This window comes from Macrosteles quadrilineatus, unplaced genomic scaffold, assembly GCF_028750875.1.
Source record: "Macrosteles quadrilineatus isolate MER2022 unplaced genomic scaffold, UCM_ALF_1.0 Scaffold_7__1_contigs__length_78375512, whole genome shotgun sequence".
Classification (NCBI taxonomy): domain Eukaryota; kingdom Metazoa; phylum Arthropoda; class Insecta; order Hemiptera; family Cicadellidae; genus Macrosteles; species Macrosteles quadrilineatus.
This window is the reverse complement of record NW_026542600.1, coordinates 35,046,097-35,073,646: the sequence shown is the minus strand read 5'-3', so window position 1 is coordinate 35,073,646 and position 27,550 is coordinate 35,046,097. Positions and strand designations below refer to the sequence as shown.

At 32.5% G+C, this 27,550-nt stretch overlaps 1 protein-coding gene across 2 annotated transcripts in view; it reads right to left on the bottom strand.

Moving 5' to 3' along the window:
- Positions 1-27,550, bottom strand: part of LOC128998389 (calcium/calmodulin-dependent protein kinase kinase 2) — a 176,908-nt gene that overhangs the window by 115,405 nt on the left and 33,953 nt on the right. Inside the window, exons 2-3 of one of the 2 annotated variants that reach the window (XM_054424502.1) lie at positions 15,621-15,687; positions 9,239-9,344 (exon numbers count right to left, since the gene is read on the bottom strand). In XM_054424502.1, coding sequence (XP_054280477.1) covers positions 9,239-9,344; positions 15,621-15,636 — 122 coding nt within the window. In that variant the 5' untranslated portion in view covers positions 15,637-15,687. Of the gene's footprint in view, positions 1-3,865; positions 3,959-9,238; positions 9,345-15,620; positions 15,688-27,550 lie in introns of those variants that run through there. The other variant, XM_054424503.1, reaches the window with a different exon arrangement.

Genomic DNA, 27,550 nt, shown 5'->3' with positions numbered 1-27,550 from the left:
ATTGTTAAGGAGACATTAAATATTCCCCTAATGGCATGTATTATATATCGGTAGCTAATAGTAATTAATACTTGTGAAAATTCTATAAAAATTACAGGTATTTTAACGGGAAAAAGACTATAACTTATAAAATCAATAGATGTTTTATAGTTATAGTAATATACCAACACTATCAAAAAACTAGTAATATTAAAATTATATCTGTCTATTTTAACCTAGGTCATTGAAGTATTATGAAAAAGGAACTATTGTATTGGATATTACAAAGTATAAAAACACTCTCAAATAATCTTCAATATGCTTAGTGAATGCACTTCAAAATAAAGCAATTTTGGTCTTTAAGGGGCTATGTAGATTAAGGCACTAGAACTGTGGACCATTAAGTTTTATCCCCTTAAATGACCGTTTGCTCACATCTGTGTTATGTTTTCGTCGCCTAATACAACCCCTTCTACTCTTTTTCCACATCTCTTTCTCTAACATACCCTGTTTCATTCTTTAATTTTCTCTTAATCTCCATCCTTTATGTTAGTAAATTAAACTATATGTTTTCATTGTGCATATCTCTTTGTGCTCATTTTGATTAAATATTTCTTTTCTTGGAAGTTTTGATTTCATACACGTAGTGTGTAAGAAATTAAAAAATTGTGTTTGAATTAAAACGGGTTTACTATCCTTGTTATGTTAAAAATAAATGATCCACTCGTCCGAAACTATTCCGTCCCCTGATGTATTCCTTACCAACAAATTACGTATGAAGATTCTTTTGTTGTATGTTATACGAAGTATGTTACCGTCGACTCCATTTTGCAAACGAATTCCTATTTGTTAGGAACTTTGTTGCCAGGATAAAGGCAAATAATCCTAAATAATTGAGTAAATTCAAATCCATCTCAATAAAGTTTTTTTCAAGCATGCTACTACATTTCAAATTTTCCTACAGCCTTTCGCATGCAAAGGAATCTTTACACCTTAAATCGTATTTCAAATACACTATTTAAGGAAATGACAGACTACTTAGCCTTATGTGCTTTATCTATCACATATTCCATGTATTTGGAGGTATACATTGTTTAACCATAGTAAATAAAAAATTATCAAGCGCAATTGTTTGTAGTTTGTAACCCGACGCGCTTTATTTCCCATTATGTCAACGAATCGTTTTATTTCCCATTATGTCACGGAATCGCTTTATTTCCCATTATGTCACCGAATCGTTTTATTTCCCATTATGTCACGGAATCGTTTTATTTCCCATTATGTCACCGAATCGTTTTATTTCCCATTATGTCACCGAATCGTTTTATTTCCCATTATGTCACGGAATCGTTTTATTTAACTTAGCTACCCATTAATGAATTTTTTAGTTTAACTACACATCACTTGACTAGAATAGCACCTTAATTTTGTTCGTATATTAAGCTGGATTTGATTACAGGGTGAGTTTAGAATGGGGTGGACGACTGTGTTGCGTTTTTATGTTCTTTCAGCCAGGACGATTTATTTAAACCTCAGTATTCATGGACAGATGTATCCACCTTCGAACCATCCAAAAGCTATTGACATTTTATAGGGTTGAATGGGTGGTCCTTCGAGTACTATGGGAGACCACACCCCTCAGCTATACAGCCATTTAATTTTTGGCAAATCGTTGAGGAAAAGCTCAGTTAACAGAAACCTGTAACATGTTTTAATAGTTTCAAATACAATGCAATTGGTTATATTATTCAAGTCAATTTATGTTTTTACGAAGCCAACAATATTTCAAAAGTAAGCAGAACCTTTACACAGTTGTACAGAATAAGTTAGTTGTTTGGAGTACGAGGGATGCATGTCTGTTTACTGGAAATATAAAACCAAACGCACGAATGTATCGGTTTATTTAAGATCCAGAGCTTTCCAACATACACTTTATCAATACGACTTGGCATCATATATCTATATCTATATCTATATATATATATATATATATATATATATATATATATATATATATATACTCATTTTTCCACGTTCATTTGACACGCACATTTAAAAATAAAATGATATTAATCTAGTGTAAGGTAAGGTGAATGATAAAAACTGGTTTTAAAATAAGGTCTTTATTTCAACTGATTATAATTATATTTAAATAATTGATGTTTTTCTTTATTTTCAAATTTCTGTGCCTTAAATATGATCAATTTTTGTGATTTGTAACTTTACTTTCTCATTGTAGTGCCAAAGTTAAACATGTCATTGTATTTTTAAGCTTTCAAGTGTTTGTATGAGAGTGGATGGTTATAAAATAAAACATGTATATTGTATACCCTATAAATGGTTATATAGATGAAATAGGAAGGTATGAAAATAACTTACATTACCTAAAAAACACAACAACGATAAAAAAAGCGAGCATGACTTCGCCATATGTAAAACTATAAAATTTTATAGCACTTAATCATAATAAACATAATCATAATTATGTCACTAAACATAATTCAAAGACTTTTTATTTTATAAAATAAATATATGAATTTGAAAAGAAATCACATTCTATAAAACAGTAATTCTATTTTGAAACATGTTACACACAGATTTGTACGACTTAATTAGTAATTTTGAGTTCTTTAATTTGCTGAGATAAGATTTTAATTTTAGCTCGAAACTTAAGATTAACTATTTACGACCAAACATCATAAGCCTTAAACCTGAATAATTTTTGTATCTCTAAACGAACCAATATGTAATTTATACAAACTCATTTCCTGGCACGAATTCTTTAGAAAGCCAGGGCCAATTGTATTTGACTACAGATAAGAGAGGTAACAAATAACCAACAATTAAAATATATAAAGCAATACGTTGAACCAGCATTATTTCAAGTCATGGATGATAAAAAAAACTGTGGCGCTCTCATTTACATTATTTTCCCGGCAAAGTTGGGCTCCAAGGCCTGACGTACTTGTTAACAGTGGACGTAGGAATAATTGCCAACCATAATTAATTTTGTTTCCACCAAAATTCCAGAGGTAATTTATTCATGCAAAACAATTACAAGTTCCAGTACTTATCCTATGAATCCTATCAGTTAAAACACTAATATAAAATAGAACAGTTAGTTATTAAGTTTTAAATTATTGTTGTAATGTAAAAGCAGACACAGATAATTTAAAAAAACCAAAGAATGTCTTGAAAAATGTTAAGGTTTTAGGACGCCACATAAGAAAATACATACAGTGTTTGGTTTTAAATATACAATACCTTTTACACCTTGCAAAATTTTCAATTATGAAATAGCAATACATTTTTTGTTATCCTTAACAAAGAATGTCGTATTAAAAATGAAAAGCAGTATTTATGAAATTAAAATTTACAAAACCGACACCATGATACACAATTATAAAATGCTACTTATACATACTTAGGCTCTATGGTGGTATAATTTTGAAAATGTCAAAACTTTGTATACTTTACTGACACAATAAGTAAGTGGATATGATTATTGCAACAACCACTAAATTAAACCTAGAATAAATTTTAAAATCTATTAGATCGTCTACACTGTTAAAACATAAATAACAAAGAGCGTTTTTAAAATGATAAGTTACTGTTGTCACATGGTACTGTATGATAAACGTGTAATAATCTATGAATGACCAAACGAACAATTACAAAATATTAAACTTTATTTAAACAAGAATAAGGAGTTACAATCAATTAATAATCTTATTGGGTGTATTTTTTTAGAATCTCAAAACTTGGAAAAACAAATAAGTAGTTCATTTTATTTAAATATATTTACAGAGATTAAAATATTACAACAATACTATGATTAACCTATAGAAAAGATAAATAAGTTTAAACAAACTTTTAAAATTCTTACGGTTTTCGAAACCTGGTCGTCGTGGCAAAGTAGTGTAGTGGTCGAAAGGAACCCTCTCACCATCGCAACCGACAGCACCGGCATGTACTCGCCTACTGTATCAGCGTAAGAACCACCCTACAACCACCCCTAGACCTCCCCACTCATTCTACCACCCAAAACCGCAACGCCTCAACGCCACCGAATCACTATCTACAAATCATAATTAACATGATTCCAATCCAAGGGATTATCAATATAGATAAACACCTCCTTCGGTTAAGCCCCAAACGGGTGAATTTTTACCCTAAACAAATTTAAATTTCTATGGTCGAATTTAAGGGATGTTTTCATTTTGTATTAGTTGATCAAGCTTTACTTAGTTACGAGCCCATTCCACGTGCACATTCTTGAAAATGTTTGAATGTTTTTGATAGGTAGGGAGCTTTCTTTGAATGGTGTGTTGGATTTAAAAACATTTAGAATATCGAAATAGTATTTAAGTGCATATTATTATGTTTTTGACTTCCAAAAACCAAAGGATATTAATGTTGTTAACTTTTGTTGTTTTAGTTGTCTAACTAAAATTACCCTTACCTAATTAATAAACTAAATACTACTATTATAATTTACTCGTCCATATTCAAAATATAAACTATCAGTTTATACTAATTTTATATTTTATCTTAAGTTTAAAATAGGCTACACGAACAAGTGTGTAAGCAAGCCAAATATTTTAAAACTACTATCATAGTAGTAGTATTAGAATCATCGTTACATGGTTGAACTATGAAAAACGCATCCGAAGTCTTAAGTTATCTGTAGGTATTGACTAGGCCTCTACCTCTATGTTTTGGTTTATTTTATTGTATTGCTAAAATCTGAAAGTTCTCATTTATTGTAAATATATTACTAGCAAAGCGTAGAATAGGGGCATTCTATGCAGTGCCTAAAGCTGTCAGGCAAAGTATGAAATGGAGTAATAATAATATGATTTATAGGCTTTGTCTAAGTTTTGTGATGTCAAGAATGATCTTAAGCACTTTTTTTTAGTCATACCAATCAAATAATCAATCGAATCATAAATTGAATATGTCTATATATTTTTTGTTTGAAGGAGCAGACATCTCGTTTTTCAATTATCATCATAAAAAATGAGTTATTCAAAAAAATATATTTAAAAAAAAAATAAAAAAATCTCCGAAACACGTCATAGGTAAAAAAAACTCCACAGTAGAACTTTTAGAGCTTCTTTTTATCTTTGTTGTATTTGGAATTTGCGGCCTCTATTTGATTCAATACACTGGATCCTAGGTCCTACCACAACAATTACAGACATTATTTCTAGCTGTTTGCAAAATGTTGCCAAAATTATAAAAATAAAAATTAGATAACACTCCATTCAGTTCTAGAGAGGAGTGGTTTGATTATATATACGTTATATACGGTAAGCCCTCACTAATTACCCAGCCTTACTTCCTACTCTTAAGATGGGTGGACGTATATTGTCTGAGTGTATGGCTGGAATACTCTAGTAACCTGAAGCCTTAGGCCAGTGCCTTTTTGATTTGTCCAACCCCTCTGATAAATTACTTTCAAAATTCGTTTAAATTATGTATTTTTATATATTTTTAATACATTTTTAAGATTTTATCATTGGGGAAAATAGTCAGGGATAATTGTCACAAATTGTGTTTATTGCTGTTCATAAAACTTATAATATGTAAGAAAGCAATAAATTTGCATTCGACTTCAGTACTAATATATTGCAATTAAATTGTGGAGAGTCAAAAACTGTAGTTCAGATCAGATTTAACCTATTGAACAGGTATTTGTAGTAACCTTATATCTTTAGTAAGATCGTAGTAGTAGCATAGTAGCCAGTGTCTACAGAGTATATTTCAAATGTTTACAATAAATAGTAGCCAGCGTCTACAGAGGATATTTCCAATGTCCACGATAAATAGTAGCCAGCGTCTACAGAGTATATTTCAAATGTTTACAATAAATAGTAGCCAGCGTCTACAGAGAATATTTCCAATGTCCACGATAAATAGTAGCCAGCGTCTACAGAGTATATTTCAAATGTTTACAATAAATAGTAGCCAGCGTCTACAGAGTATATTTCCAATGTCCACGATATATAGTAGCCAGCGTCTACCTACAGAGTATATTTCAAATGTTTACAATAAATAGTAGCCAGCGTCTACAGAGTATATTTTAAATGTTTACAGTAAATAGTAGCTAGCGTCTACAGAGAATATTATAAATGTTTACAATAATCAGTAGCCAGCGTCTACAGAGAACATTTTAAATGTTTACAGTAAATAGTAGCCAGCGTCTACAGAGAATATTTTAAATGTTTACAGTAAATAGTAGCCAGCGTCTACAGAGAATATTTTAAATGTTTACAGTAAATAGTAGCCAGTGCCTACAGAGAATATTTCCAATGACCACGATAAATAGTAGCCAGGGTCTACAGAGTATATTTCCATTGTGTCCACGATAATTAGTAGCCAGGGTCTACAGTTTCCAATGTCCACGATAAATAGTAGCCAGGGTCTACAGAGAATATTTTAAATGTTTACGGTAAATAGTAGCCAGCGTCTACAGAGAATATTTTAAATGTTTACAGTAAATAGTAGCCAGTGCCTACAGAGAATATTTCCAATGACCACGATAAATAGTAGCCAGGGTCTACAGAGTATATTTCCATTGTGTCCACGATAATTAGTAGCCAGGGTCTACAGTTTCCAATGTCCACGATAAATAGTAGCCAGCGTCTACAGAGTATATTTCCAATGTCCACGATATATAGTAGCCAGCGTCTACCTACAGAGTATATTTCAAATGTTTACAATAAATAGTAGCCAGCGTCTACAGAGTATATTTTAAGTGTTTACAGTAAATAGTAGCTAGCGTCTACAGAGAATATTATAAATGTTTACAATAATCAGTAGCCAGCGTCTACAGAGAACATTTTAAATGTTTACAGTAAATAGTAGCCAGCGTCTACAGAGAATATTTTAAATGTTTACAGTAAATAGTAGCCAGCGTCTACAGAGAATATTTTAAATGTTTACAGTAAATAGTAGCCAGCGTCTACAGAGAATATTTTAAATGTTTACAGTAAATAGTAGCCAGTGCCTACAGAGAATATTTCCAATGACCACGATAAATAGTAGCCAGGGTCTACAGAGTATATTTCCATTGTGTCCACGATAATTAGTAGCCAGGGTCTACAGTTTCCAATGTCCACGATAAATAGTAGCCAGCGTCTACAGAGTATATTTCCAATGTCCACGATATATAGTAGCCAGCGTCTACCTACAGAGTATATTTCAAATGTTTACAATAAATAGTAGCCAGCGTCTACAGAGTATATTTTAAATGTTTACAGTAAATAGTAGCTAGCGTCTACAGAGAATATTATAAATGTTTACAATAATCAGTAGCCAGCGTCTACAGAGAACATTTTAAATGTTTACAGTAAATAGTAGCCAGCGTCTACAGAGAATATTTTAAATGTTTACAGTAAATAGTAGCCAGCGTCTACAGAGAATATTTTAAATGTTTACAGTAAATAGTAGCCAGTGCCTACAGAGAATATTTCCAATGACCACGATAAATAGTAGCCAGGGTCTACAGAGTATATTTCCATTGTGTCCACGATAATTAGTAGCCAGGGTCTACAGTTTCCAATGTCCACGATAAATAGTAGCCAGGGTCTACAGAGTATATTTCCAATGTCCACGATAAATAGTAGCCAGGGTCTACAGAGTATATTTCAGGGTTTGAACAGCTTACTTAAAAAATGCATTAATATATGATAAACCAAATAACCAACATATTCACCACACAAAATGCCAGTGAATGAGTAAGACTAGTTTCCCGGCCTTTGTTAATTTATCTTGCGGTTTATTTTCGCATCGAACGTCCTTTTCGCCTTCTTTTTACTCAGCGATTTACATATTTATTAACAGGCATATTAAGCAGACAGGTTCCATACGGGAGCCTGCTTGCATTTCAAATGCTATCATATTAATACTAGCTTAAATCACATCTCCCATTTACATGTGTAATGTCACCTGTCAATGTTACATATTGTCCTGTAAATATTTACAAATTGGGTGTATATATATTGATTAGTGATGAAAGGCGTATTAACTTTTATCTGGATGAAAGTTACAGATTAAAATAAAATAGTGTAAAAACAAATAAATAAATTACAAATAAACTACAAATAAATTGGACAGCTTGAAAAAAGTTTTAACATCTGAAGATGTGTAAATTTGACGTTGCTATTAAAAGATGATTTGAATTAAAATTGTGTCTATCAAAGAGATACAGTGCTACTTTATGGAATGTTATTCCCTTAAAATTCGGCAAGTCAACATGCAAATTTAAACGCTAAAATATAAGATAAAAGTAAGACGTCATAGTTCCTAATAACTTCTACTGCGATGAAGAAATGTGTGCTGATATTTCGCCACCTTTTCGCAACCTTTCGGTTACCTCACTTATCATAATGTCTGGGGTACATCAATTTACATCTTAATAGCACCTGTTTACAATCTTTCACCCGAAGTGTTGTTTGAATTTCCGATAGGACGGTCTCTGGAGAATATTTGTCCGTTTATATGGAACGTGTAAGCCTTTTTATATAACAAAATACAATTAGCCTCACAATTTAAGCAGGATGACTTAAAGTGAACTTAATAGCCTACTCACAAGGGTATTAGAAGTATAAAAGAGATTTTCTTTCGGATCACCTAAGTATTATAAACTTAAAAATTAAAATAATGATATTTAAATCATTGTATTGACATTAACGATAATTTTTGTTTACCAATTGTAAATGTTTTTAAAGAAGAAGCATTATGATCATGACAAAATTATTGTGGTAGGTTTCCTTGTAAACACGAACAGTAAACAAACAGTCATCTGCTTGCTCTAAGTTACTTACGTAAATTACGTTAACTTCGTGTGTGTTTGTCAACATCTGCTGGCGATGTGAAATGCAAGGAACTAGGAAAGATGTTTCAAAGATCATCCATGTCTCTCTACACTAACTTAAGCAACTAATTTTGTTAAAATATAAATTTATTACAAGCTGAAGATTGTGCTTAATACTGCTAAGTAGTATTGGTGTTGATAATAAGTTTTAAAGCAATAGTGTAAAATAACAATCCTCCTAAAAACTATAGAAACGTGAATATCAATGTATGGTGTCCTTTAGCAACGTCACTAGCTGTAATAACCACCACTGCCCTAACGACATTTCTAATGTTATCCATACTCGTGGATGGTAACAATTGAGCGATTAAATTGGTCTCTTTTGTGATTAAAGTATGTTTGGATATGTATATAATGTAAGGTACTGTTATGACTTACTTTGGAATTTCACCAATTTTGGGATGGCGGCCACCCCGGCGGCATGACGCTGAGGAAATCACTGTGGAGCTGGAAGTGTTACCAACCCACCCACAAGTTGCAGGTGCTGAAACAAAAAATACGACACTAAACATCAGTGGTATCAATCATTCCAATACTAGAATGTTCTGCAAATTAACAGTACACCTCATTGTTACCAATCCACCCGCAAAAGTTGCAGGTTCTGCGATAAAACAGTAAACGTCAGTTATAACATACTTTTAGTAACGTGTGGTACACAAAGGTTATGAATTGTCTACAACAGCTGCTACTGGACCAATCTGATAGAAAAATTCGGCAAAAAACACAATGTTACTATACAAATCGAATATACAGAGTAACGCCATTACTTTTCACTGTCCAAAATGTTAAAACGTCAGTAAAATATTGAATACTTTATATAAAGTAATTATGCAGCCCACTGAAATCAATTGTATATTTTTTTATAATGCCAGATAGAGAAAGCATTAGCAATTTAATTGAACTACAAATTACTGCAGATAATAATTGCCGTTGTAGACTGTAATACAACGCACGAATTCTCAATAACGTATTCCAGTTGAACATGAAACCAAGCAGTTCCTTGAAAATAGTTTCTCAAATATCTAGTTAAAAAGTAGGGTAAGCGTGTATACCTCCACACGAAACGCAGGGCCGGGGGCTTGTATTTGAAAGTTCTAACTATATTATTGAATTGCACAACTTAACGTGTAACAGGGAAACGGACAGAGAATGTAGCGTTGAGTCTAGTTGAGTGGTATTTGACAATGGCAGTGGTAAACATATGAGGCAACAACCACGTCCAATAAATCCAGTACAGTAAATTAATGACAATTGATCAAATGACGTATAATAAGATTTTGTTCATTTAAACAGGCGGAAAATTTTATTTTTCTACAGTCACCCGACAAAGTGGCTTCCTTGCACAGATTCCTTGTACAGAAAAACTTACTTTGGCGCGCGGTTTTTACTTTAGCGCACACCAGTATTTCAACCAAACAACACAAAACAGCGTGCTTTTATTATGCACGTAATCCGTGTACACTTGAAAATAAGCTTGCAACACTTTTAAGATATTTCGACTAAGATCAACTGGTGCAGCGTTTCCCATTTCGTTCAATGTTTGAATTTAACCTAACCCATAAACGTATTGTACAGTGTTTGAAAGACTAATTATTTATATGATTTATAGTAACTGTAGGCAAAAATATAATGTGTAGTACGAGTGCAAACTGCCTTTACTGCACTCGTGCATAAACATTTCTCTCGTGTGCAGCAAAGTGCCACTAGTTACTCAAATAACTATTTACCAGGAAAGACAAGACGTTAGGATTGGACAAGTAAAAGAAACAGAGCTATGGGTTCTATGTCAGTATGTATCTATTAGTGTAATATAAATACCAAGATGAAATCCTCCGAATGGAAATGTTCCTGTACTCAACATCTTGCTGACGATGATGTTATAGCTTCGAAATTGATATTAGCAATATCTCAATTTCATACTGCTAAGGTAAGAAAAACTGCTAGTATATGCAAGAAATCTAAGGCCAAACAATATAAATTAAAAAAATAAAGCAAGAAGTGTTTACATTGAAGAATTGAATTAAATTCTGTTAAATCAATTTATGTTGCTCAATTGAATTAAATTAGAGTTCTGTCTCTGTGCCGTGATCGGGTTACAATAAGTGTTGTAGGCCTACATGAAAATGTTTTGTTCGTGCGTGTTAAATGTATATACCATTTTATGTTTAAATGTTAATTTCTACAATTTGACAAGTCCAATTCGGATATTATAATGTTTCAATGTTTCTGTGTACCACTTGAAAATTGCAACATGGCGAAACATGTAGTGGATTAAAAAACACACTATTTTAATTGCAAGACGAGGTATGTTTTAATTTAGAAGAATTAAACTTGTAACAAAAAAGTGTTAACATATATAAGGAACGTAGCCTATTTTGTAAATTGGTGGTATGAGCAAATTTAATTAACATTGTCTTTTTGAGGGATGTGATCAACAAATGTTTAGAGAGGTTCATGAGATAGGTTGTAATCACTAACAAGCCAAATAGTTAGGAATTATTTGTATTTGCAATTTCTACAAAATTGCTTTTGGACACACAAAACTGTATTGTTGATTGGAGCTACCGAAAATTATTAATTATTAACTAAAAAACAAACAAAACAAATAAATAGCTCATAAGTCATCAGGTTATTTACACAGAGTAAGTAAAAATGTAAGCAGTTGGTAATTGAAACATAACGTTTAAAGTACAGGGAAAAGTAACAAAAAAGAATCCTATTATTAAGAAATCTGCTACATCCACACTTTTATTCTGTTGAGTTTTTGGATTATAAATTCTATAAAATACGATACTCGTGAAGAATTGTTTACGAAGAGTCGAAAAACTGCCTGTTCTTTAAAGATTGCTTAGTTTGTAATTTCAGTTTATAAATAAATACACCATTTACCCATGAATTACGTTGCTTATCCGATTGTTTTTGTTTTTATAAAGTAGTTTGGTGATTATTTTTTCCTACAGAATTTCTGAAAGGAAATTAAATATTTACCTATTATTATATAAAACCAGTAAGTGTTCATTAAAAAAAAAGTTATTCAAACACAAATTTATGTTGAAAATAACTCAAAAGATATATAGTTTATATAAACATGAATTTACATTTGTGTAGCTATTTAATATTTTATTACATTAATGTTTAAATTGAAATGGAAAACGTAAAGAGGTTTAAAACAAATTGATTTAAATATCAGGGAACTAAAACTACATCAAGTATGTCCCTTTTATAATTTTGTTTAGAAAAGATAATTCGTCTTTCCCACAATTTTACAAAAAGTAGATTATGTTACCGATTGGAAAGAAATTAATATGTAAATTTGCTTGTAGTTTAAATTAGATTTTTAATTTTTAAAAGAACTACCGTTTCGAAGCATAGGGAATATTTTGAAACGAAATAAGCAGTTCCCTTTAATTAATTTAGTACCAGTACAATGTTTGAATATATTTAGATCTTAAGAAACATAGAATTTGTTTTAGGATTTTTTTAAAAAATTTTATATTTATATTTGATAAAGACTATGTGTAGTTAGCGTATGTGGTTGATTAATTAATACTATGCTAGTATTAAATGTAGTGTTTTATTCATCCGAATACATTATTTATATAGTAATACTTACCAACATCAGGAAACTAATGGTGTACTATCAGTATTACAATATCGTATACTTCCAGACTCAATTGGTTCGTTTCATTTTATAGAAATGACACACAGAACATATATCATGATCAAATATTGTTACATAAAGTGCATATACGTAGATGGTATGGTTGAGTAATATTATGATCGTTACTTTTGAAAGAAGATCAAGAGAAAATGTTTTCCCAGAATACTCAATTTCTATCACTTTGATGCGTTTAAAACATTTTCATGCCTTATTGCACATCCAGATTTTATTTGAAGAAGAAAAAACCCAACCCTTAATGGTTATTTATTTGTGGATGGGTTTACAGGTTACAGTTCTTTGAATATAAATTTTAAAATATATTGCAAACCCACTAGAGGTATATGGCGGAACTAAAGGAACTATGCTATAATTTTCGCACTATTAACACATAAAATTCATCTCAGTAGTTATCACCATTGACTTTCATATTGTAAAATCTGAAGCAGTGTGTTTCATGCCCGATTTCATTTGAGTGATGTCAACGAAAGAAATCATATTTTATCCTATCTGTACAGAGTGCACCGTTGGTTGAAATACAGGAGGTCAAGTTCTAGTTTGATAAACAGGTCCTATATGGGAAATATGCTAATACTGAGCTTTACATAATAAAACAAATGTGTAAGTTGGTTCAATATTGAAGAATAAACAGTGAACTCAAATAGTCATCTCATTCAAAATGGACTCTACATATACCGGGCAAAGAAAACCTTAGATTTTCCTTAGCCGATGAGTTAGGATTAAAAATCTAACTTAAATCATGGTTCCGTTTTAGGAGTTTTAACTTATGGTTGTTCTTTCCGTAACTCGAGCTCTAGAAATAAAAAGATTACTGAGGGTGGGCAAATTTTAAAAATATTTAGCGTCATCATCAACTCAAGTCCCTTTGTCCACAAAAGTACCAAATGAAGTTGATATCACTCATTTTGCCAGTAATATTTAAATGTGGCTACATTCCGACAAAATGACCGGCTGATCAGAATGACCTCTGGCAAGAGGAACGTTGCCGCTAGCGTGTTAATAATATAAAACACTCTCTAAAGCTCGACCATTTAAAATAAACCAGATAGTAAAGCGGTACTGCGATAACAAGCGCCTTAAAGACACTTATAAGCGATTAATTACATTAAAGAGCGGCGATTGCTGAACGGATATTCGCGAGAGCAGTAATTTAGCCAAGAGCCTCCGGTATTCTGGTAGATTCATTCTTCGCAAAACCGCAGGATGAGATGGTTACCTGACGCCGCCGGCTGAGAGCGCAGAAGCACGGATACGCGGGGAAAGTGGACAAACACCGGATCCGTCTGGGGTACTGGACCTGATGGTATAAATATTGAAGGTGAAATGATGATATCAAAGGATAGGTCTTACAATATAACAGACCATCCGTCTGGGGTACTGGACCTGATGGTATAAATATTGAAGGTGAAATGATGATATCAAGGGATAGGTCTTACAATATAACAGACCATCCGTCTGGGGTACTGGACCTAATGGTATAAATATTGAAGGTGAAATGATGATATCAAGGGATAGGTCTTACAATATAACAGACCATCCATCTGGGGTACTGGACCTGATGGTATAAATATTGAAGGTTAGATTATGATATCAAGGGAGAACAGACCATCCGTTTAGAGAATTGGACCTGATAGTAAAATTATCATGCAAAATTTTAAGAAAAAGGTCATACACAAGTTCAGGAATGATCTGAGCGTGAAAAATGATCATATATAGTGATGAATAAAGTGATGAGACGAATGATGAAAAAAGGATATTATAAAAATGTAAAATGTAAGAACATGAAATGTAAATATCTTATTTATAGACATATCGTTTATTATTGATGACTATAGATGAGTAGTGTTGTTGTAAAATAATATTTGAAATAACAAGAGTGAGGACAAAAGCAAGAACCTCGATGTAAAGGTGTAGTGATTATAGATTATGGTATAAAAGTGACTGTATAAGCTGAGGGACGATACTCTAGATAAAACATTCGTCAAGAACAAATTTATTATATGGTATAAATGGTAAGCAATTATATAGAGGGAGAAAATACCCCTAAACTGACTAATGGTTTGATATTATAGCGGTTGTTATAAAGTACTACTGCTATATTACGTGATGAAAGTGATGTAGCAAATTAATGGTATAAAATGACGTCACGAAGTGATTACACTAAGAGAGACTGTGCTTTACCCGGCAACTGAACGCATGGATACAACGACAATAACAACCCGTTGAATTATTATATGAAACAACGATTTATGTTATTTATGTATGTAGGTTTGGATACCATAGGAAATCCTCCATCCTGATTGGGAGGGTTTCATTTAGAAGTTAAAATGAAATGACTACTATTTTATATGAAGTTGATATTTTTTTAAAGAACCTATATAGATTAAGTTATTTTTTATAACTATAGCATTAATACACTTAGTAAATCTTGTTACCATAATTAATTATTTCACTGAACTTTGGCTCGGCTGGTCTACTAGTTAAAATAAGGGATTTAATCAGTGACAGGAGCTCGAGTTCATCCTAAACACACGCTTAGGTATTTTCCGTTACATGATTACATGATTATTTTAGGCTTATTGAGCGTTATGATCATTTATCAAACACACCAGGTTGTATGTTTAGATGAGTGGGCCCATTTATGAATATCACCTCTTTGTGCGTCTCAAATTGACAAAATTTAACATGATGGTTAATATAAATTGTCTTCGGGAGATGGCCACGCGACGACACTGGTCGGTCTTTGGATGCTCTTACTGGGAAAGGTTAATTAGTCACCTTGGTTCAAACTGAAGTAAAATTCTGTTGAAATATCGCTTGCCCAGAAGATAGGTAGCTTCAGCACACTCAAGAAATTGAATAACGTGTTTGTCCGTTAAACAAACTGGTTATCTACCGATGGCTAAGATTCAAAACTACAGCAAAAATAGTTAACTTATTTTTGGGAAGCTAATTTTTAGACTTGGAACCTTTTATATGCATCATCACACTTCAATTACCTGCTAATTTATAGGGTATTCGGGTATGTAGAATAGAAAATAGATCTTACATTTTACTTATTATACATTTCCTCCAACTCACCTTTGACCGTTGCCATGAAATCACGGGCCTTACAGACTTAGGCCGTTTATTTCCGTAACAATGTGGTCTGAAACACACGTATGATAGTAAATATTTGAGAATGGGTGGGCAATTGTAAAAGATCATATCTGTAATACTGAACAATCACAAGTTTGTTATAAGTTAATAACCACGTTTAAACATATTATTGGAAATCCCATTTAGCAAAAAGCCTAATGTTTCACAAACTCGTCTACAATTTTAATTCACTGACCTATTCTACAATACAATAGAAACCCAATTGTTATATTAAACAATAAAATAGGTGACAGTCATAATGCACAATACTTCAACTCTTCGGTATCTTTTACAGAACTAAATTATTAAAACTCCCTTAAACTTTTAAATGGGTGATTAATTTGAAATTAAACTGAAAATATTAAAATTTTTATTTAATCTACGACTTTAATAATGCTGCTTAAGTTGTAAAAATAATTAGTTTTATGCGAGTAATAGGAACACACATTTCATGTTAAAAACTGCGCCATTTTATAAGCTTTCCAACCATAAGCTACACTATTGAGGTTTAGACATTCTTTTGTTTGTTTCAGTGGTTTGAATACCAGAAAACAGGGATTTTTTTACTGTGTTTACCGTTCAAGCTGAAACCAAATAAAACTTTTGCTTATTAATGCATGCCGACTTTCTATGTTTTAAATGTTAAAGACACCATGTTTTGTAGTCTACAAACCACAAAAGCGTACATCAGCATACATAAAGCTCAATGGTGTAGCATATGGTTGGAAAGCTTTTAAAATGGCGCAGCTTTTACCATATTTGGACACTTTCTTGTATACAGGGTGTGAACAAATGCAATAGACCAATGTTTTTAAAATGTTTATCAAAGATCTTAATTTTTATCTTTGAATTTATTTACAATGGAGTTTTTATAACTGATCCCCCATCATTTTCTATTATCCTTATTCAAAATTTAATGTAGAACACGAAAATGACATTATCTACTCAAATCCATTAACAGGTAATTTAGAAATAGCTGTATTAAGTTTAAAAACATAGTTATTTTAGAAAAACATAAAATAATTCCTGGGAAGCTAATTTTTAGACTTGGAACCTTTTATATGCATCATCACACTGCATTTACTTTGTACTTACACCAAAAAACTTTTGTCACACTGACTACCAATAACCCTGTATAATACAAATTTATGTAAGTAAAGTAAATACTGTAAATAACAAACGATCTCAAATGTCGAGGAAAGATACTCTAGACTATATTTTTATTTATAAAAGAAGAAATTCAATCATAAATGTAGCATGTACGCGAAGTATCAGCTTACATTTTTTATTCATTAAGACTTTTTGATTTCTACGAACTGACAAACTAAATGAATTACCTCCGAACATAGGCCAAACACATAATATACTCTCAACACCTAAGTCAAAGTTTAAAGATAAGAAAACCATTTAGTAAATATATGAATAATTTTAGATAGGAGGTAACTAAATTCCCCAAGTAAGGATAGAGGAAAACATACCAATTTATTACTTGATCAATATTCAAAACAATCTTGCTTCCAGGCCAAAAGAGGAGATTCTACATTTCTTAGATCGTAAACATACTTCAAGCTAATAAACCGAAGAAGTCTGACGCCTTAAACCAGTCTTACAAGGTAGTTTATGGGCAACATTTTATTCATTGAACTATCATATTGTAGTACTTCGAGCATAAGTTAAAAGAATTTTCAGAGACTTGATGAGTTTTAGACTTTTTTCTGATATTGAACAACTGATTATTATGTACTGGTGAGAAGAAGACGGGTTGAAAGAAACTCAAACAGTAATTACCACATGAATTTGATTTTATATTTAGGACCGATCGGTACTTAAATGTAGTAAATAGGTGTTTGTGATATGTGTAATGACTGCTTTATTTTAATATGCAAGACGAAGTGATAGCGGATAACCTGATGATGTCACTGTGTTGACGAAACGCGTCGTAGACTACACCAATTTGGAACGGTAGAAGGTAACATTATATTATTTATTGATAACTGAAGTTCCAGTAGTAGGAAATGAATTATAATTAATTAATTGTTCATAGTACGGTATCTTCTGATTACCAGTTATTACAATCATTATTCTGATATGTACATCCAAAATTTCCTGTCACAAATAATTAACATTTTTACACGATCTATTAAAATGTAACTATTCAGGTCGGATCAATAATACCTTTATTATAAATTCCACAGGAATAAATTTTATAAGGAAGAAACCCATTTATAATCTTCGAAAATATAATTGAAAATTTTCAGTCCAGCATTTCTGTCGGGACATTACAGTAAGTGGGTCAAACGCTGGTTTCAGTGCCAATGCATGTGGCAGGAAGGTTGGGTAGAAACAATAGCTGGAGAGGCGGATGAAGTCAGCGTCAACCTTGTACACCGGGCGTCCTTCTTGAAGGTCAATCAGACGATGAGGCTGGACTAGGACTCTGCCGGACTGAGTTATGGTCATAAAGTGAGTGCAAACACAAATATTCCCGACGAAACTGAGGTTCCACACGGAAAGGTGTACGAAAGATGGTATTTATTGAAAGCAATAATAACTCTAGAAAAAATTTCATATTTTGTATGGAGGTGCCACACGTGGCCAACTAAACTAAATTAGAGAATCACCATATTTTAGGTATCAATGTTGCTTAAAGCTTCAAAATATGATTAAGCACTTTCGTGATAGTTAAATGAATTCGTTTACTCAAACAAAATCTACATTTCCATTGACACAGTTATGTGATTATGCGAATCTATTAAAAATGTCACTGACATATTGAATGAATGAATGAATGAATGTATGAATAAATGAATTATATCTTTATTCCAACCAAGTATTTACAGAAATTGTACACAAATAATTAAATTGAAAAAACATAAGTGAATTTAAAAGAATAAATTAAACTATAAACTTTGCATTACATCTATGTTTAACAAAGCGTACATATTTTTAAGGAATAAGCCGACATGGACAGCGAGCCTATGTGCGTCGACTGTAGTTACGTTCAAACGTAACATTATTTGATCAAATACAAAAACTAAATAAATAAATAACAAAAGATATGAGGTAAAAATATGATCTAAATGGAGCTAATGGATCTAAATATGATATAAATGGAGTTAATGGATTTACTGTATTATAAATTACAAATGCTATGACATTTTATTAGTAGTTGACTACTAAGCTGGTTGAGATCATAATTGTCAAATAAATTTAACAGAATTGACGACATTTTTTTAGTATAATTTCATCTACAATAAACCAATATAAAATGAGCTGTTTAATGTTTCAATATACGCTTTGATTGAATTCAACGTAAATTCAGTAAATACTTGGAAATATTTATCAAACTACTGTCCGTCTACTTCGATCGATCAATGACAATTGTGTCCTGACAAGCCCATAGAACTCCCTGAACTCGGTTAAGGGACGTTAAGGATATAAATACTAGGCTTTATATGGTGATATTTGAATACATCATCGACTTTTGTATTATCTTACATATAAAATCCGTTCCAATTTACTATATCAAATACTCTCAGTAAAAAACAATTACGTAATAAAACCCAACGGACTGCAAATTCTTCTTAACAATTATTGACGGATTATTACCGACACATTTTACTGCTATTAATAAATTACATTACACAAACAAACAAATTTGCCCTAAAAGCACGAATACTATAAAAGACCCGGTATGGATCATAAACATAAACAAATGAAGTTTTTGGCCGGAAAGTAAACAAAACCATACGTTAATGATTGCTATTAGTATAGGGGCCAAAAAACTTCATGTGTTTATGTTTTTGATCCATACTGGTATTTTTTAGTATTTGTGCCTAAAAGTATATAAAACGTAAGTTAAACATTGGAGTATTTTGATCTAGCACAGTAAGGATTCGTCAATTTCCTCTGGGAAAAAACTTCTAAGGTTAAGTTGAATTTAAGTTACAAAAATATGCGCTACTAATACTGATCTGTGAATGATTTACATGGTCTCCGAGACTGGTACAGTGAAGTTGGTATTATTTATTACCGTTAGATCATTGACTATATAACACATATTTAATCATAGTCAGTGGTTAAATATACGACGATGGGCAAGATGGCTGTACAATACCAAAGCACTGAGGTAGCTAACCAACGTTTTAGTCAAAATCCTACAAACCTCCAACAATTTTCTTTCTACAAGCTTTGACTGTTGACCTTCGATTTCAATAAGGCACGTGGTACGCTTGGTCACACATAATCCACGAGGATTGGTGTGAAATCCAGCATTATTGGTGAATGAAGGCTAGGGTAGAAAGTGTGCCAGATTTCATGTAGGCTTTATTTATAGCAATATTGTTATTGACTGAGGCACGTAGGGAAGCAAGCTAGCACGTAGTAGACGGGTCAATGCACATGTTTAGCCTTCAACAACTCCACGAGAAACTTAACCATTGTGGTCTGTGATGTAGACTGTTTGTGGGTAGAAAAGGGGGCCCTTTAAAAGGCAGTGTTTGGAAATATTAAAATAATACGTAGCCTAATGTATGTAGGTGTTAATATATCGGAAAGTTGGAAGGCGTGCTTTATTCTATTTATAATAACACCAACACGTGGAATGAAATGAAGATATTTTATACACCATTAAAAATAGCCTGTGATAAGTAAAAATAAGTTACGATTTGTTGTTCTAAATAACCTTTCTATAACTCTCAATAGGTTAATAAGTCAACCTCTATCAATGTGTTTTCCACGTTGTCAGGGTCATTTAGGCGCATATGTAACCAGCATAATATTGGGAAATCTAAAAAGTAGAGGATTCTTTCTTACCAATGATATTAGTAAATTGTAACAACATGACTGATACTTTATTACATTTTAGTACATATTTTAATTACTTCTTGATTGGGTTACATATCTTCACTATTATACTAATATAACAAATACATCTTCACACACTTTACGATTTATCTACATTTAATCTAGCCCCACATGTACGGTAAATACCAGCAAAATTTATTGCAATGGTGATTGATTTCGATTAGTCTCACTTATAATCATCAAACGTCTTCAATTAGGACTGATGATGTCCACCTTTCATCAAATTCAATCACCGCTGGAACATATGCTTATTTCCCGTCCAGCAAGTTTTTCAAGTTTAAGAAAACATGTATAGAAAGAAATGTTGAAAGACGTATTATTGATTGTAATTTTGTATTTTAAAACTAAAGCGTTTCTCCCTGTAACGATCTTATGTGTTCATCTTATTAGATTCACTATTGATATAACACATTCCCCCGAATGATCTTCAAAAGATACGTTAAGGCTACTTTTGTAAACGAAGATTCATAATTATTCCTGTAAATTTGTTTTCCTTTTGACATTAAAACAGTGATGTTCACTTTTGTATCGACACAAATTATACTGTTGTACTGTTGTACCAGTATACATAAAATATATTGATGGAATACAACAATAGAAAACTTATCAGAGAACCAGTATAGATGCTTAGTTTTTTTCGGACTGAAATTAGCTTACTTTTAAAAATTAAAATTCGGTCCAATGATTGAATATAAAAGTTTCATCACCAAGGAAAATCTAAAATAGCATTCTTTTATATCTATGTATTACGTAACACAAGTAATTTTATACAACCACAAGTTTCTAATACTCTATAATAATCCCAAATTACAGAAGCCAATCTCTTTGGAGCCGTAGAAACTAATATCGCTTTCTAAACATTCCACGAGACTCAATAGCTATGCAAATAGTAGTTACGGAAATGCAATAAAAACGAACAGTCAGCAAAATAAACCTTTAATGGGTCCGTAATGCAAGGTGTTCCGATCACACGTCCGATCAACCCGGTCATTTTCACAAACAGCAACACGTCAGACCTGAATACCAATGCTACATTGCATCCTAAGTGCAACTTGCAACTGCTAAGAAGCAATGACACCTTTGAAAAACAGCGAAGAAGCATGACCGGACGGTAATTTCACCTCTATGATTACAGAGTGTTCCTCGCCATGCATAATTTCGGTCACCAGCCCCAGTCCGTAATCTCCGCGACCGAAATATCTCTGTGGTTCGCCACACGCAATTCAAGTTGTACTGGTGGATTTCTCCGTAGTTTGCTACTAGTTTTTTTAACCAATTATACGTTCCTAGCATAAAGGAATGCGCGTTAAGTTAGAGGCAGTTTTGTTATCGTTCTTAATTACTGATGTGTTATGATTGTCAATTTATGGTTTGTATACTATTAAATATATTATAAGTATCTATCAGGGAAAATTGTGTTTTATTTAACAAGAAGTGGAGCCATATGTTTAAATTATTATTGGAACGTCCAGCATATTTTAATTTATGCCTGATCGTATATAGCTTGTTTAAGGGATAAAATTAAACGTTGGACATCACTCATGGACAAGTTGCAGTAGCTTATTAAATACCCCCGCCGCAGCAAACTTGCAGACTAAGCGAATTTAAACTTGTCTGATTACATTTTTACTAAAATATTTCCATAGGCTAAATAAGATATATTTATTACCAATTTAAATAACATTAGATTTAATGAGTGCTTAGGTTTGCTGCTACGGGGAAGGAATTTTTTTACTATACGTCAATAGTATAGGATGAAATAAATTAATTTGCAAAATTGTATCAATATATATCCATAAACAAGTAAAGTACAACAGTTTTCATTTTCTCCATAAGATGACATAGGAATTTTAAATTACACTATTTTTGAATTTTCTCCGGGACCGTTAGGCATACAACAGCGCTCCAATATACTAAATTATTTCTTTTTTTAAGCTCTACAAAACGGTTTAGAAAGAAATTGCAAATTTTTTTGGTTTTTAGGGTCAAAAATGGGAAAACCCCCTTTTTACCCCATAAAATCCCCCATAAACCCCTTGTTCTCAAGGTCCGGTTATGCTGGTTCGCGAACGTGTTCGAATAAACGTTACACGTTTGTACCAAATTTAATCAAAACCGGATCATTTTTGCCCGAGTTATCGCGCTAACGGACACACACTATATATATATGAATTTGAACGAATGGTGTTTTTGGCCTCTAGGGACCTCAAAACAAAAAAATTAAATCGGTCCCGGGTCCAGGTCTTACCATGAGTACTACGGTAATAGCTTATTCCCTATATGGGAAATTCGCTAATATTTAAAAGAACCTAAAATAAGAAAGATGTTTCTACCAAGGTTTTGACTGACTGGCATTTAACGTACATCCGTTGAAGACTTCATACCATTGAGTCAAGTGATATCTGAAGGAACAAGAAATTTATTTATGCCTTAGCATTGGTACATAACAATAGCACGAACAGGAAACAAAATGAATGATGCTTTACTAGTAATGATACGATTAAAAGTAATTATTTAATGGCATGTAAGGTATCTACTAACCCTTACCTTAAAGAGAGTTTTTGTAATAAATCATTACAATAGCAGATAATAATCTACCGTATTTAAGTAATACTTATCAGTTAATTATACACATTTGAAATCTAATACAGGATTTAGAGCTCATTAATTAATATAAGATGGATGAACAACTAGGGAAATAACAAACAATTCATAAACAGTTAATTTTAATAATGTATATCACATTTCGGATGTGTATTCATTTACATGTTAGTATATCATAGAACGTTCAAATAAATGTAAAATATATTTACGTATAAACTAAATAAAAACTTTAGATTTCAACGTCTGATTTATCGCAGTAAAAGTTGTTTTAATGATATTAAATATTAGAGTAAATCCCCATTAAATCATAATTCACCCAAAACCTGCACGTTCAGAAAACTAATTCTGATCATCTTAAGAGCCTGAATTCCATTACTAATATGTACCCTAAGGCATAAACTGTTTCAATTTGGGGCAAATTTTGTTCAATGACATTGGTTAGTTCAAAAGACTAGCCCTTAAGTACATACTTGGGTAATTGGCCAGCTGTAACTAATTTTATTCCACAAAAACAAATTTCAATTAGACTCGCATATAGTGTTCTTTTTTCTTCCTTCCCTTATAATTATTACACCTTTTTCACAAATTCCCAAAGAGTTCTTAGTTCTGCTGAAAATGTTATGCATTAAAATCAGCCTTGTACCGCTTTTTTAAATTTGAAAAAATGTGGTTAACTTACAATAAGAATAGAAAGACTCAATTTATTTCGAAGAAATTACTTATTTTAAACGAAATGAGTAATTTTAAGTAAATAAAAATAAAAAATTAGAATCCGTCTCACGCAACTAGTACTAATAATGCGGCCCAACAGACCTCTAATCTGTCCAAATTGCTTCGTCCAAAATACAAGAAATTTAAAGAAGAATTTCAGGCATCCTGAAACGTTATTAGTAAGCGGGTGTTTGAGAGGTGGCCCATATTTATTGAGTCTTCCCCTGTAATAATATAATTACAGAAAATAACACTTCTCTCTCTAGAAGACCTGAGCTGGCCATGAGTTGATTCGATTTATTGCCGTTTTGTCTAGGTGATTGTTCCACCCCAGGAGGTTTAGGGATATTGTCTGGCACGACTATGTAAAGTCTATAAAATATTTGAAGAAATCGTCCTCTTGCACAACGCGGCCCTATCGTTTTGTTAAACGTTTATAACATCATATTATTGAAGGTTATTACGTTATTAAATTCTATTATTTGAGGTTATTCCGTTTTACATTCTTGTTATTACGTTTCTGTTGAATCTCAAAATCTATTTTACGGCTGTTGAGAATTTTTTTGAATAGTCTGAGCCGCTATAAAATGTGATTTGTTCTCCTAATTGAGCAACACAACTTAAAGTAACAAAAAAGCAATAATACTTAACATCTTTACGTCAACCAACTAACATAGAAAATAACATAGAAAGGGGAAACTATAAGAGAACATAGAACTGTAATAGTAGTAAAATCCATCCAAGACTATATCATTTCGAGAAAAGATTGGTAACTTAAGGAAAGATTGGTAAACTTATTGGGTACTTAACGGCACTAACACAATGCATTTTTTTATAGATAGGGTTCGGGCAAGTCACAATCAGATGGATACTACAAATCATCATTACTTACATAATCTCTCCTTTTGTTTATTTAAAGAAAAAGTATTTACGTAAATTTTCATTTATTAGTCACATTTTGTGTAGTATATTTTCTTGTGTAACAAATCTTGTACCTGCGGTATATTTCAGGTTAATTTACAATACTTGAGTTGAAACTGAATAGAGAAGAAAATTTATAAATGTTCATGATACATCCAGCTACCATGAATTATCACTAAAAGGAAGGTAGCTAAAAGGGGTAAGTTAAATGACTAGAATAATTATATGATGTTATAACTATCTCTAATAAATTTGTATCGTAACACAAAACAGTTTGAAAAAGTATTACGATTTTCAATCTTTAAACCTAAATTACAGTTAAAATGAAACTGCTTTGTTTTTTAGAAATGTAATACAATTCATGTTACGGCACGTCATCCTTTCGTGGGGTTTTAATAGAGATATTACAGATAATTCACTTTTCTTAACTCTGTAATAACATAGGGGCCGGCTCAGCAGGCCGTGACGGTGTGACTGTGTTATTGTAAACCGCCAGTTTACAATAACGTGTTATTTTATCCCGTATTGTCTGGACAGGCCCCCCTACTACACAACAAAGCTTATAAAAACTTACATCTTATCACCACTACAGGCTCATATCTCTAGTTCGTGTGTCATGCTTTAACGTTGCTTCGGTTATTCAATACTTAGTTTACCTCGGAACACATTCATTCATCAGTAGTTAGTTAGTTGTAGGTAGGGCAATCTTAATTCACTTAATTTTAACAGTTGGGTGTAGTTATTATTATTTTTTCATAAATGATTGTTGAGCATAAATAATCTTAAGCGATCTCAAATTTAGATTGTTTGCTTTAACTGTGTACTAAATACTTGTACTAGTTTTAGTTTTTTTTACGGCCTAGATTTGGGGGTAACACCTCAGGGAAATGATTATTCTTTTATAAAATCCTAACACTTTTCATAAATGGCGTATGCGACGTGGTCATGAAGTTTCAATGAGTGATGAACCCACTGAGTACCCCATTATGACTTTGTCGCAACTACTGTTAAATGTGGTGTTATACGGTTATGAGCTGTGAGCAGGTAGTGAGGTTGGGTTGGGTTAGTTTAGTAGGTTTTAGGAGCGGATTTTGAGGCTTGGACGGTTATGAGCTTTGAACAGGTAGTGAGTGAGGTTAGGTTGGGTTATTTTGGTAGGTTGTTGGAGCACATTTTGAGGCTTGGACGGTTATGAGCTGTGAGCAGGTAGTGAGATTGGGTTGGGTTATTTTGGTAGGTTTTTGGAGCAGATTTTAAGGCTTGGACTGTTATGAGTTGTGAGCAGGTAGTGAGGTTGGGTTGAGTTAGTTTGGTAGGTTTTTGGAGCAGATTTTGAGGCTTGGACGGTTATGAGTTGTGAGCAGGTAGTGAGGTTGGGTTGGGTTAGTTTGGTAGGTTTTTGGAGCGGATTTTGAGGCTTGGACGGTTATGAGCTGTGAGCAGGTAGTAAAGTTGGGTTAGTTTAGTTTGGTAGGTATTTGGAGCAGATTTTGAGGCTTGGACGGTTATGAGTTGTGAGCAGATAGTGAGGTTGGGTTAGGTTAGTTTGGTAGGTTTTTGGAGTGGATAGTGAGGCTTGGACGGTTATGAGCTGTGAGCAAGTAGTGAGGTTGGGTTAGTTTAGTTTGGTAGGTATTTGAAGCAGATTTTGAGGCTTGGACGGTTATGAGTTGTGAGCAGGTAGTGAGGTTGGGTTAGGTTAGTTTGGTAGATTGTTGGACTGGATAGTGAGGCTTGGACGATTGGTAAAGTAGGAACTGACGAACTCCTGGAGTTCTGAAAAACTATTAGTTAATATCTTATATTGCCATATGATTGTTGATTCATACCCTACAGATAATACCAATTAAACAACGAGTTATATTTTTAAACAATCGATTCGTATTAATAGTAATTTAATATTTGCATTTGGGTCAAGTACCTACATTAACCGTCCCAAAGGAAACAAAGAGATTAAGATATGACAGGCACGATTAAGGGCATCAGATTCTATAACGTTTATTATGTGTGAAAACCTGCCACCACAGGTAAATGGGTTAATTGCAAGCAAGCAAAAGCGTCAATAGGCGTCGACGTTGACAAAGTCAAACGTAGTCAACCAAACGTCAACCGGATCGTCCACCTACTCACTCTCTCTTTCTCTCAGTCTGTCACTCACATTAGCCTAACTCCCGTCCACAATCCCTGAGTGACATTTTCACTCACAAAATCACTCTTTTGTCTTGATCTCTCGTTGATTCTTTACTCCCATATTTCAATCTCTCTTTAGTTCACTAAATCCCTTCCTAACAAAAACCGTTGCACTCGCACAAATATCATCTTAATCTTTTACTTAGTTAATGTAAAAGGACTACTCTTTTATCGATGAACATATTCAAACTAAAAGTCATGAACTCTTTTCCTCGATCCCGGATCCAACTTAAACCAACATAGGAAAATATTCTAGGAGTTTCTGGATAGGATTAAATGTTACCACTAATATGCCTGTTGAAAGAAAGAAATTAAGTTGTTTGTCATTTTAATTTTTAATTTCACATATAGGGAAAATTCTTGGGAAGTAAACAAAGACTCAATTATCTGCTTCATCATTGAAATCAAACTTAAGAATATTTAGACCACATTCATAAAACATGAAAAAGAATAATATAGCATATCCTAGCTTTCGTATTAGGATATATTAATTTTTGTGGATGGTTGTTGTGTTTCTTATTTTTCTGAAATCAAATTAAAAAAGTAATACTATATCCAGTCCCACTAATACCTGTATCGCT